The following is a 12,466-nucleotide window of genomic DNA, read 5'->3' on the forward strand; positions in this document are numbered from 1 at the left end:
CACTAAATATGGAATGATCTACGCTACACTCAAGTAACACAGACAAATCTTGTATCCATTGCACAGAAAATAAAATATACATATCGATGATAATTAAATTACCATAATAAACTAGCTATCAACTTACCAAAGGGTATTGTGTGAAAAAATTAAAAACAAGAATTCTTTCAAGACCTAGGCATTAAAGAAGGAACTATATGTTTGAGAACTGGAATATCCCTATACAAAATGTATACGTTAGACCAGGTTAAATGGCCTCTCTGATTTATATCCATCTTTTCTTTCTTTCTTTCTACTTTAGGTAATTTCCATAGCATACAGCAAAGCAATTATTAATAAAATTAACTTGGGAAAGGTGTTTGAATATAAGGTTGTTCCTCATGGTTTATATCAATATTTGCGCAAGTAGACCCAGAGACTTTAAATGTATTACCTACCTTATAACCCATTTATTGAATAATTATCTCCTTTCACAGAAGGCTTTTGTAAACATATTACATACCTATATAAATAACTTAAAAGTAAGAAAGTCAGTATACGTTATCTCAGGGACTATATGATTTCGAACAGTACGAGTCTTCAAGAAGTAATATATCACAAGCAAAAATATTCTAGTGTCTCCATAAATGGATTGAGACCTATAAGCGGAGATATATATTTTATAGATCTACACCCAAGTATAACATACTACAGGTAGAATTTTCCTTTGCTCTTCTTCTTTCTCTCAGTAATATTATCTATGGTGTTTTCTCACCGATACTTTCTTCTTCGTCTTTTGTACTTAAAGGTGCTAAAAACAAGAGCAGAAATTATAAAGAAAACACTACTTTAAATAAGAATAATATTAAATCAAGCTATTTATTTTTGGGATCATTTCCTAAACTCTGTTTGAGTTATTGGCCACCAAAAATTTCTATAATTGTAAATACATTTCCTAAAGAGTTGCCTTTAATTCATCCTCACTTTTCATGTACTTTTGACTCATCCATAAGTCTTGAATTATTTAAGTCCAAAAAGATTTAAGAGGATCAAAGTTTAGGTTATTTAAATAATATATATATATAAAACATTTGCCAAGATTATATGCCTCAATAATGTGATTAAAGAAATCCAAATTCCAAGCTCTATTGATTTACGATGTTGAATATCAATTGACATGAATGTTTTCCTGTAAATAGAGTATACTAATGATGCCTAGATGTATATAGTAGTCTTTTATTTTATCCTTATGCTATGTTATGGCTTAACGGCATCGTCTTCTATATAGACCCTTGCTCCATCTTAAATAGTACTCTTTGGAAATTCGAGGTGCTGTAAGAAGCGCTGAATGTTTAACTTTTCTCTCCCATTGAGCTATAAAATAGCCCATAATAACCGCATCAAACTTCTGTCTGTTTGGACTCCTGTTTAAAGAGGGCGTTGAAGCAGTTATTTGCGTTTTCTTTTTATTTAAACGAACGAGTTAAATAGGCTTATAATTATGCGCTTTAACTATTTTCTAATAATGACTGGTATTCCTTAAATTTGTTGTTAAAATATAAGCTCGTATCAGTAGCAATTATATTTTCTATATTCTGACCATTCAAGAGTACAGCCTCTTTAAATATCTTATACCAGTTTATTTGGTTTCCTTTGGTATTATATTTCTAAAAAGTATAACGGCAATAAAAAAGATAAATATTTTGAGATAGCAAGGCATATGTTCGTTAAAGAAAAGGATACTATGTAGGTTTTCCACGCTCGTATTCCATTTGGAGCGTGGATTTGCGCATAGATACAAAATGCCTTTCGCACACTTTGACCGGAATATTTTTCTGCTTCTTAATGAATAGCTGTATCCAGTCCTTTTCAACCTTTCTTTTAGTCAGTGGTCTTACTCTCCACATGTGCTTAAAATATAACTCATATATATATTAATCAAGTATCTTCTCAATTGTTTTCAAAGTACCTAGCTTTTTTGTCTATACTTACAGCCCCAAGCCATAATTGAACCTTTATTAATGTACATATCTTGGTTTTATGCAGCATTTTTTCTGTATCATTTTAGAGGTGTCACCATACTATTTTATTTCTATGTTTGGGTAAATATATAAACCTCGACTCATCACTCAAAATGATATGATCCCACCTTTGAGTAGCACCCCTAAAATGATAGACAAAGGACAATTATATTTTTTTTCTGTACGCTTCTGATGGTAGTGGTTTGTACTCAGTATGACAGAAAAATGTTCTTATTCAGCAAATACTTGTAATCTGGCAAATGATTGAATTTGTAATAAAATTTCCTAATTTATTTGTGATAAAAAGCTGTAAGACCTTCAAGTACTACACTACAATCTCTCTTCAGTTTATGACACATTGCATTGATTTCTTTTTGTTCGTTCATTCATTCATTCATTCATTCATTCATTATTATTATTACTACTACTACAGTGACCATTCTTCTTTACTTCCCCGGAAAATTAATGACAATATATACTTTATCTTTTTATTGTATTATATTTCATTTTGTAGAGATATACTATTTTTTATTTAAAAATTAGCAGGTGATTTATTTACAGGATTGTCACTATCGGTTCTCTGTGATAATAGCAAAGTTCTTTATATTTTCCAAAAGTTTTTCTGTTCATGTAATGAAATATACACTATTGTGAAAAAGAAGAGAGAGATAGAGAGAGAGACTTTAGTAAGAGACTTTTGCAAGTTCCTCTAAAGAATTTTGGATTCCTACAACGAGAATAGTTTATAAGGGTATTAATAATAGAGAAATAAAGGTTAATTGTAATATTATGCTAGGAAAACATGGAAGGTTCCATTTGATGTTTGAGAGCGGCTTTATGGAGACAGTGATTAGGAGCTTGCAGAAAGATGGGCATTGATGTGGCAGAAGATGAGCTCATGCCTCAGTCTTGCTTTTTTTTTATCGTTTGGTAGTAGACATTGTGACATTAAATTACTGAAAAAAAAAACACCACAAAAAAAAGCTTGATTAATCTACCCATATAGGCCAAAGTACATTTTGTGGGCCAAATATCCAAGGAAGGTGTATTCGCCAAGTGCGAAGGTTTCTGTGTATGTTTTTGTGTGTGCAGTAATTATATGCACTTTTGAAACCAAATCTTATAGTTATCCAAGGAGCTCCGGAATTTACCCGATTGCTTGTATTTATGTATTTTTTTAAGGACTCGGGTTTGGGTAGTTCCGTTAATCGGTTTCGGATCCTTAAAGGACTATAGATAGAAAATTAGCTTGGTCAGCACTTTCATTATGACAATTGATAGGAGTAGTATACCAAAAGATTGCGCGGATTTATATACTGTATATCAATCAAGGAAGTACTTTAAAGAGCAAAAGATAAAAGTTTGGAAATACTAGACTTCTTGTTCTTTAATGGTACTGACTTTTATAGATTTTATTTGCATCATATGTGACTCGGATACATAATAATTTAGTATTTAATTAACCAGATAAATATATTGATAAATGAATATAAAGGAAATTGTGTTTAAAGATGTTGACCCATTTGATTATTTGATTATTATACAATTAAAGCCGCAAATGGACCGAGATATCTCATCTAATATCAACAAATTAGTTCTTTACAACAACAGGACCAGTCTGAAAAGTCTCCCAGTCCTTGGGATCTTTAGGATTACCGAGGAGCTTGAGGGCTCTCAGGTTGAGGATATAAGTTCCTGAAGGTACAGGAATTTTGGCTGGAATACCAGAGAAAGTGTTAAATACATATGTGGTATCCCAGGTAACCTTGGAGCTATATCCATCTTCAAATAAGCTGTTGCGAGCAAGGTAAACAGAATCAGTCATGGTTTTTCTAATTGACTTTTTGGTCTTGGCATTCAAGACGTCAACATCAAACTTGGCTGTAGGAGTCAGAAGGCGGTAGACAATGTTTGGGATGGTCTTGCAATTACTGCGGTCATAGATATATGTTTGGCTTTTGGAGTAAACTTTTGTACCATTGGTGTCAGAGAGATATGGATATTTGGCATCAAAAAGAGAAAGTTCACGCTGCTTGCCAACGACACCAAAGTAAGGAACAGTAGCATCAAGAGCAGACTTGCGGTTGCTAGACTTAAAATGAATGTAACCACCACACATTATGTGATCCTTGGGGTTAGTCTTGGGAGGAACAACAGTGATACGAACAATAGTCTTTTGGCCAGCGCTGAGAGTGACAGATGTCTTGAAAATATAATCTTGGTCTTGGCATTTGAGTACCCAGTAGGACTAGTCGTTGTATATCATTGGGCTGAACGGTTGTAAGGAGCAACGGCGACTGAAGGCTCGTTAATGACCTTGAAAACAACACGAGCCTTGCCAGTATTGTGTACAGTCAAAGTTTGTGTCTTGTACTTGGCAAATGAGGAAGTGTCGTTGAAACTAATCTGGGTGGGAGAAACATTGACTTTACCAGAAATAGCATCGTAGACCTGAACCAAACCAGCTCCCTGAAGAAGAGGACTTTCAATTTCATTCTTACCCTTGGTGTGGGTAAGCTTGAGGGCGTAGTTTTTTAATTGCTGGGAAATTACTAAGTTCTTCTTCTTGAGACCTCTGGCTTCAATCAAGAGAGCAACAGAACCAGAAACATAAGGAGCAGCCATTGAAGTACTGGACATAAAACCCCAGCTTTGAAAATTACGGGGAAGAGTAGAGTATATTCCACCACCAACGCGAGCAAGGCTGGGCTTAAGATCAAGCTCATAAGAAGCACCAATACTGGAGAAACCAGAAATATGGCCTCCGTTTTTTGTGGGAATTATAGTTGGAGCGAGATCAAATTTCAAAGTCTCGGCACCAGACTTGATGCCGTCCAAAAGAGTAAGACCGTCAGCAGCCGAGATACCAATAGCTGGAATGGTAGCCTTGGGATTGATGGGAGTGAATACACTGCCAGATTTGTCATAAATAATCAAACCAATTGCACCAGCTTTGGCAACGTTGGCAGCCTTATCGTCAAAGTTACAGCCACCGCGCTGAGTAATAGCAAGCTTGACCTTAAGGTCAGGGGTAGTTGAAGCATCACAAGCATCCTTATCACTGCCAATATTCTTATCACCAGAAACAACGATTCCATTGGGGATTTGAGATGTCGAAGAGTTCATGTATTCTACACATACATGCATGCACACAAAAAAATACGAGAGAATGAATATATGGATCCTGCTTATATATATATATATATATGTAGATTGTCTAGCATTGTTAAATATACCCATTTTTTTGGATGCGGAACAGGCCTTGAAGGTTTTAATCATATTATTGTCGTTTTCAACGGATGCAATTGACCAGACATCTTTAGCGGTACTGGGCATACCAACAGTAAATACATCACTGCTGTCAGAGTTACCAGCAGAAACAATGACTAAGATTAACAGAGTTTAATGAGTTTGCTTGAGATTCTAACAAGCAAAAATAAATAAATAATCTAAGCCAGACTAGACTAGGCTAGGCTCTTGTCTCTTCTTTGCTGTTTAGTTTGAACAATTTTTACAGTTATCTTACATGGAATTCCCTTTTCGGCAATCGGCTGAGCGACAATTGTATCAGAACCACTGCTCCAAGCGTTGTCCTCGCCAATAGATACAGACATAACATCCATTCCAGCATCGTATGCCATCAAGTAAGCTTTGGTGAGAACATCACTTCCAGTGAATCCGTCACAGCCAAACACACGTCACATGCCAAGAGTAGCTTGAGGTGCAACACCAGTAAAGTTCTGTATTTTTCCCAAAGATAATATTTAATTCAATAAAATAAATAAATAAAGGAATAAAGAAAAACTTGGATTTAAAGATTTTCTTCTTTTTTTTTTTATTTAGTAAGGCGCATAAAGATAACTCACGGTTTGGCAGCATAACCGGCAATGATTCCACTGGCATGGGTTCCATGTCCTAAGAATAATGATAAAAAATCATTTATTTTTGAATTTTATTGTATTAGTTTCAACTTTTTGAAGAGCAAGAACAATGCATATATATATATATGTATACCGTACCACCAGACTCAGTATCAGCTGGACAGTTGTCGAGAGGGTCAGAGTCAGGAGCAGGAGAGTTTTCGCCAGTGTAGGCACTACCAACGAGATCATACCCGTACTGAACCTTGAAACCCTTGCCAAAGCCTCCTCCAAGAGCAGGATGAAAATAATCGACGCCTAATTATCCAATGATGTATATTATTATCGTTAGTAGTAGTAGTAGTAGTAGTAAACCACTGGTAAAATAGACTCTTTTTTTCTTCATATTATATAAGAAAAGTTACCAAAATCAATGACACCAACTTTGATGTCCTTGCCAAATTTCTTGAGTTCAGAATGAACATGGTCCGCTTGGGTCATTGCGTGGGGTAAGATAGAGGCCTCTTTTCCCTTGGACGAAGCTTTCTCGACTGTAACTTTGGGACGCCTGACTACTCTAACAGGATAGACTGCCTTGACATGACTGTAATCAAGAACGGTCTTGAGAGCAGTATTATGTTCTATTTCGTCGAGATCGTTCAGACCAAAAGAAAAACCGTTGAAGATATTGTGCTCATATTGCTCGGCAATATGGGTCTTGGCCTTTTTGAACTTGCTTTGGACTGAGTGGACAAAGCTGTTGGCAGATTTTGAATCCCCGTAATCGAACTCTACAACGTAGCGGCTGGGAACAACATCCTTACCGGATACTTTGTATTTAGTATGCGAGATGGCTTCTGAAGGAGCAACTATGACAAGGACTACAAGACAGACACCTGCTACAAAAAGGGGAAGGACAGAGAAGGATCTTCGCTTCATGATTGAATTGAAGATAATAGGGAAGGAGAATGAAAGGAAGTGTGTATATTGTTTTTGTTTTTTTTTTGCTTAGAGAACTGATGTGTAGATATTAGTTTGTCAAGTCTCTTTTATAGATTTTCTTTTTAAAAAAAACCAAAATAGCTTGTAAGCTTGTGGATATGTATTGCCATGTGTACCTGTTAACTATTACATTTTGTGTAATATTGCTTGTCCTGTTTTTTCTTGACAGATATTTTTAACAACATGTCAATGTAAATGCTTGATTAATGTGACACGCGCAAATGTTAAGAAAAAGGTTAAAATTGACACATAATTAACCCAGGATAAGCGCCAGTAAGTCCCTTTTCAAGAAGAATTACCAAATTGTGATTTACTTACTTGATTTAAACAAACAAAAAAAGAACAAGTTTATTGGACAGTGTAGCTTACACATGATTTCATTTAAATTATTTAGGGAAATATTTGAAGTGCAATGACATTGACTCTTTCTGAAGAGAATAAGAAACTCTTTACATCGATAATTTTTATTTGGTCTATATAAGTAAGTTCTGACTGTACTTGGTAACAAATGACGTCTTTTTTTTTGTGTATTGGCTACATTTTTGAATGAATAGGCTTCGGATAATGACGGCGATCTGGCAGACCACATTGATCTGTCTATCTTTCATTACCATACTTATATATCTACTTATACATTCATATTAATCATAATGATTATGTATTACAAATTGTGAAGTGTGATCTATTTTATAGATTAATTGAACCTGAACAATAGCAAATTATCGAAAAAAAATTTCAAAGAGTATATATATATATATAAATGTGAGAGTGTAGGAGGACTTTTTTTAGCAATTTGATGAGAAATATGTACAAGTCTACAATTCCTTTAATGTTATAATTATTGAGACCAATGTAGTGATTGGCCTTCGGTTTAAATAAATACATCTTCTTTAACAAAAAAGGCTTAATCAATCATATTTAATAATATTTCGGTTCCTGGGTTTTACCTTTAAAGAAGAAGATAAAATGTATTAAGAGCATCTTCAGCAGTGAGATAACTTTTAATTTATCTAAAGTTAAACACCGCTACTTTAGCTAAAGAAAAGATCAAGTTTTCCAGCAGTTCGATTTATCTTTTTCTTTAAATAGATTTTGAGAGCATTCTCATCAATAAATTTTATCTTCTTATCAAATTTAATAGGAAGATAAAGAAAAGGAACGGTCTTTTATATTTATAGTGAATTTAATCGAACTGCTGGGAGGACAAACTTGAGCTAAATCTTTAAATTTAATGTAAAAGTGGAGATAAAGTGGACTGCTGAAGATGCTCTAATACAGTCCTTTCAAAAAAAAGTAAAGTCGCTGATTTTGAATTTGATGTCGTGCAAAAATTTCTCGTGTCCAATAATGATGTCGGCCGATCCAAAAAATAAAATCGTGTTCATATGTCATTGCACTTGGCTGCACACTGAGCACCATCTGGTCCGCTCACTTTAGATTAGTTTTTGAGGATATTCCACTCAACGCCAACAGTACTGCCGCAATGGCCACCCTAGCTATTTGACGTGTTGAAGCGGAAGCGTCACTAGATCATCTCATTTAAGCTCTTAGATGATGTATTTAATAAAACGTACTTTGAATATCTAAATATATTTTTATATGCCAGAATAAAGTGAATAAGTGACTTATGCTATCACTTGAATATATATAAATATAATTGGAATTTCTGTTAATAAGTTTTTGAGGTTACAGAATATAAAAGCCACATAAAAGAGATATGGAATGGAAGTTCCCAAGTTACCAAAAAAGAAGAAGAAAGAAGAAAAGAATCAAAAGCTACCAATTGGTGTGAACAGACTAGAAAAATCAAGTAGAGCTGAAACAAAGATCAAAAAAATAAATATAAATTAAACAAGTCTGATTTGCTAAAATTATATTTATCATTGTTCAATTTTAGTATTGAACTTTCTAGTATGTCCACCCCATTTGTTTTGAAAGTTCAAAATCTTGAACTTCTTTTTGAAAGCCCTGGTATAATAATACGGTTTAATTATTTGATCTCTGCCTGAACGTTCACGTCTGTCCATACCGACTATAAAAAAAACAACAACAAAAGATTGATTTTTTTTTTAGAAATAAGATCGGTGGACAAGTTTGTTTCCATAGTGATATTCAACTCAAATACAGAGATCTCCTGTAGTACACACTATATATTCTACATCTTCCCCTAATTCACACATTACAATCGATCAACACTTGTGTACATTAGAGTATTTCGAACTTTGTCTAGATTCTGTGTGTCTATCCACAAAAGATGACTGGCATTGAGTTTATTTCTCATATCACCCCTCCCTTTGTTTTAAAGAGACTTCTTTTGTTCATCAAACAAGGGCTATATAAGATACTTGATAAATCCAAGACCAGGTCTTGATTACAGTTTACCACACAATTTTTACTTTATTTATTTTTTGGCTTTAAAAATAATATGATCTTTCTACTGTACCTTGAAATAATAATAATATATATACATATATATCTTTATTCATTCCCATATTTCTTTATATATCTTTTGTTGCTATTGATTGTGATGTATATATTTGGAGGTTTAATGTATAGATATTGAATTGTATAAAGAAAATATGCACCAGCTTGTAGTATATGATTATTGAAGAACAAAAAAAAACAATGGTAGTAATGATGTACATTTTGTTGGTTTTCTTTGTTTCTCTGTCTCACACGATTTATCGATCTAACCTATCTATTACTGGAGTCATTATGGATCCTTGACGGACTAAACCAACCGCACCCCCTCCTACTCCTTGTCCTCCTGTCTTCCCCTTTATAATTTATTTATATACTTATATTGTTACTTATTACTTATTACTTGAGTTGTGGCGGGCAGAATTGTTATGATAGTACATCGATCTCTTGAAATTTTCTTTCTTTATTTTTTATTTTTCTTGCAAAAAATAAAGAAATATATAGCCTCTTTATATATTTATATTGGTCATTGACGTGGAATTTACACTGCAACTCTGCATAGACTGCATTTTCGAAATTATTATTTCTGTAAAGATGATAGACGATAATGATCACCATTACTATTCTTAAATCATCAAATCATCAAATTGAATATTTGGATTTGAGACCATGAGAAATTGGACTATTAAAAAAATTAGTTTTCATTAGAACTCGTTTATTGCGGTTTACAAACAAAACAAAACAAAACAAAAAAATTACAAATATATATATACAATGATACAAAATCAGCCTTGAGAAAATTGATATCAATAAGCACTTGTCTCTCTTATCATTATTCTTCGTTGCTTTACTTATTTCTTACAAGATTCAAGGCATGAAAATCACAGAGCTGATTAGATACCAAAACAAAACTACAAAGATAAAAGTATATGACCATTTATCTTTCTTCTTCTTATTCCCTTTTACTTTTACTTTAGTATCTCCTTCAAACCCCCTCTTCCATTCTTTCTTTCTTTCCTTCTCCTTGGTATTCTTTCTTTTTTTTGGTTTATTTCAGGTACGAAAATTCCTTCTAAAGGGACGAAATTTATTTAGTTATTTTTACATGTACATATGTGTGTTTAATGAATAAAAATATGTAACTAATGCTTATAACTGTATTATGCTAAATTGAATTGAATGTTTATATTACGGCTAATACAGTTATAAGAAATACCAATAAGATAATACATATATGTTGTACAGCTTATAAGGTCATCATCTTAACAAAGATTGTAAAGCCAACCCAAATCCCAAATTAATTTCAATTGATGTGTAGTATGTGATGAGGGGTGGTGGTAATAATGGGGATTGTGATGGTGTGTTTGTAGTACCTTTTTTTCTCTTTGGTAAATGTGTCATACTGGACCTAGTTTCTGTAATGAATTTTTTTTTATACAGTGAGAACGGTAAACTTTGTCACTTTGAGAAAATTGAATGTCACTTTCCAAAAAAATAAATATCACTTTCCAAAAATGATTGTCCCTTTATGTCAAGAAGTTTTGTCTCTTTGAAGTAAGAGAAATGTCACAATAAGTTAAATCAAATTGACCTAAAAATGATATTTATTTTTTGACCTCAAAACAATTAGAATGAAGCTTTATTATAACATTGAATGATTTGTCGTTTAGAATGACTGGCAAAGATGTATAGAATTTCAGCAGGTATGCCGTTACATGCCTCAGCAATTCTATCAGACATTTTTTCTTCAGTCAATAGTTTGTGGCGTTTCAATTTTCCTTTTAAGATTGCCCAAAACTGTTCAATTGGGTTTAATTCAAGTGACTTTCATCCATCTTTCATCCATCTTTTCCCTTACAAAAATGCTCCCAAAAAACGAAGCCATTTGTGCGTTTTTCTATGTCGATTTTACTGAGGAAAACGTCAATACTTATAGAAAAAAATCGAAGAATTTGAAGATTCTGAAACATGTTGGAATATTAGAGAGCAAGATCCCATTTTGGTTTTGAAACAAAGAATAAGAGGCGATTCATTGACTTATAAAAAATATCTTGATGAAACTCCTGAAGAGGAAAAAGTCAATAAGAGAGAAAGCGTTGAATTAGTTACTGAGGCACAAGCCAAGCAATTTATCAACGAAGTCTATTGTCCGTCTCAGCCAAAAAACGATGTAATCTACGTCAAGGGAATTATTTCTACCAAGAAGATTTATGAATTAGTCAAGACTTTTACCACTGTTTTTCGTGAAAAACCAGCTCAGTCATTTGCAGCCTGGTGTCGTAATCAAAAGTTGAATTTTTTTACTTGCAAAAGAAAAAAAATCCCGAAGTATCACCAGAGAGTTATATATTTTGGAAGACATTTATTATGGTAAACCAAGATAAGACGAAATTAAAATGGTCGCTAACGTATTTAATTATAGACGACCTTATCAATTCCATTTGCATTTACTTACCGAAGTACCAAGAATCATTGAAAAACCACAAGAAGAATGGATATGAAATTATAGGTTATGCTCGAAAATCACCAACAAGTGAAGACGTTACTTCTAGAACAAGACTTTTGAAATCCATGGTATCAAATTTGAAAGAACGGTCTTTTGCAACCAAAATATTCGTTTCACCTTGTAGCTGGGCCTCCTCGCCACTTATATCGCGTGATTTACAAGGCAATTCATAAGTTATTATGGACGAGTTAAGTGTTGATGGTAACACGCAAGACTTGCTTGTCTACCTTAAGTCTTTTCATCATGATGTTTGCTTGGTTACCATTGACTTTGCTGGTATAACAACAAGAAGTGAAGATATTGTTAACTTGGTTGAGGCAAATCCCTCTTTAAAAAGGATTGCAGTTGAAACCTTTGCCCAATGCAATGAGGTGTTTCTTTTTGACACCGAGAGATTAGTTAAAGATAATGGTCTATTACAAAAATTTGAGAATAGAAATTATTGCATTCAAAGATCAAAATAAATTAGCAATTGTCAGCGTTACAAGAAAGGGTTTTTTATAAAAAAAAAAGATATAAAATAAAGTAAAAGGAGATCAGTTATGATCGAGTTTAGTGAGCACCACGCTATAAGTTGCGAACTTAGAATGAGAAAATATAATAAAGATAAAGATCAAATCAAATCACAATGAATATTATGCTATCCAAGGGATTATTTTCCAATAGATAATATAAAA

At 33.3% G+C, this 12,466-nt stretch overlaps 3 protein-coding genes across 3 annotated transcripts; 1 reads left to right on the forward strand and 2 right to left on the reverse strand.

Annotated features, from left to right (window-relative positions):
• Nucleotides 1-3,389: 3,389 nt before the first annotated feature.
• Nucleotides 3,390-6,799, reverse strand: PHYBLDRAFT_182406 (hypothetical protein; the record flags this gene model as incomplete). Its single annotated transcript, XM_018438614.1, has 7 exons — nucleotides 3,390-4,223; nucleotides 4,277-5,131; nucleotides 5,237-5,386; nucleotides 5,527-5,666; nucleotides 5,867-5,915; nucleotides 6,020-6,178; nucleotides 6,286-6,799. 7 exons carry the CDS (start codon nucleotides 6,797-6,799, stop codon nucleotides 3,592-3,594), a joined length of 2,499 nt encoding a protein of 832 aa, XP_018288523.1. The 3' UTR covers nucleotides 3,390-3,591.
• A 1,291-nt stretch (nucleotides 6,800-8,090) lies between these two features.
• PHYBLDRAFT_70593 (hypothetical protein) lies at nucleotides 8,091-9,901 on the reverse strand (the record flags this gene model as incomplete). Its single annotated transcript, XM_018442303.1, has 7 exons — nucleotides 8,091-8,142; nucleotides 8,295-8,388; nucleotides 8,500-8,507; nucleotides 8,768-8,894; nucleotides 9,531-9,533; nucleotides 9,555-9,639; nucleotides 9,818-9,901. 7 exons carry the CDS (start codon nucleotides 9,899-9,901, stop codon nucleotides 8,091-8,093), a joined length of 453 nt encoding a protein of 150 aa, XP_018288524.1.
• A 725-nt stretch (nucleotides 9,902-10,626) lies between these two features.
• PHYBLDRAFT_70592 (hypothetical protein) lies at nucleotides 10,627-12,253 on the forward strand (the record flags this gene model as incomplete). The annotated part of the gene is made up of 5 exons (XM_018442302.1): nucleotides 10,627-10,641; nucleotides 10,954-10,986; nucleotides 11,220-11,562; nucleotides 11,706-11,909; nucleotides 11,964-12,253. 5 exons carry the CDS (start codon nucleotides 10,627-10,629, stop codon nucleotides 12,251-12,253), a joined length of 885 nt encoding a protein of 294 aa, XP_018288525.1.
• Nucleotides 12,254-12,466: the final 213 nt, after the last annotated feature.

This window comes from Phycomyces blakesleeanus (assembly GCF_001638985.1).
Source record: "Phycomyces blakesleeanus NRRL 1555(-) unplaced genomic scaffold PHYBLscaffold_18, whole genome shotgun sequence".
Lineage (NCBI taxonomy): Eukaryota > Fungi > Mucoromycota > Mucoromycetes > Mucorales > Phycomycetaceae > Phycomyces > Phycomyces blakesleeanus.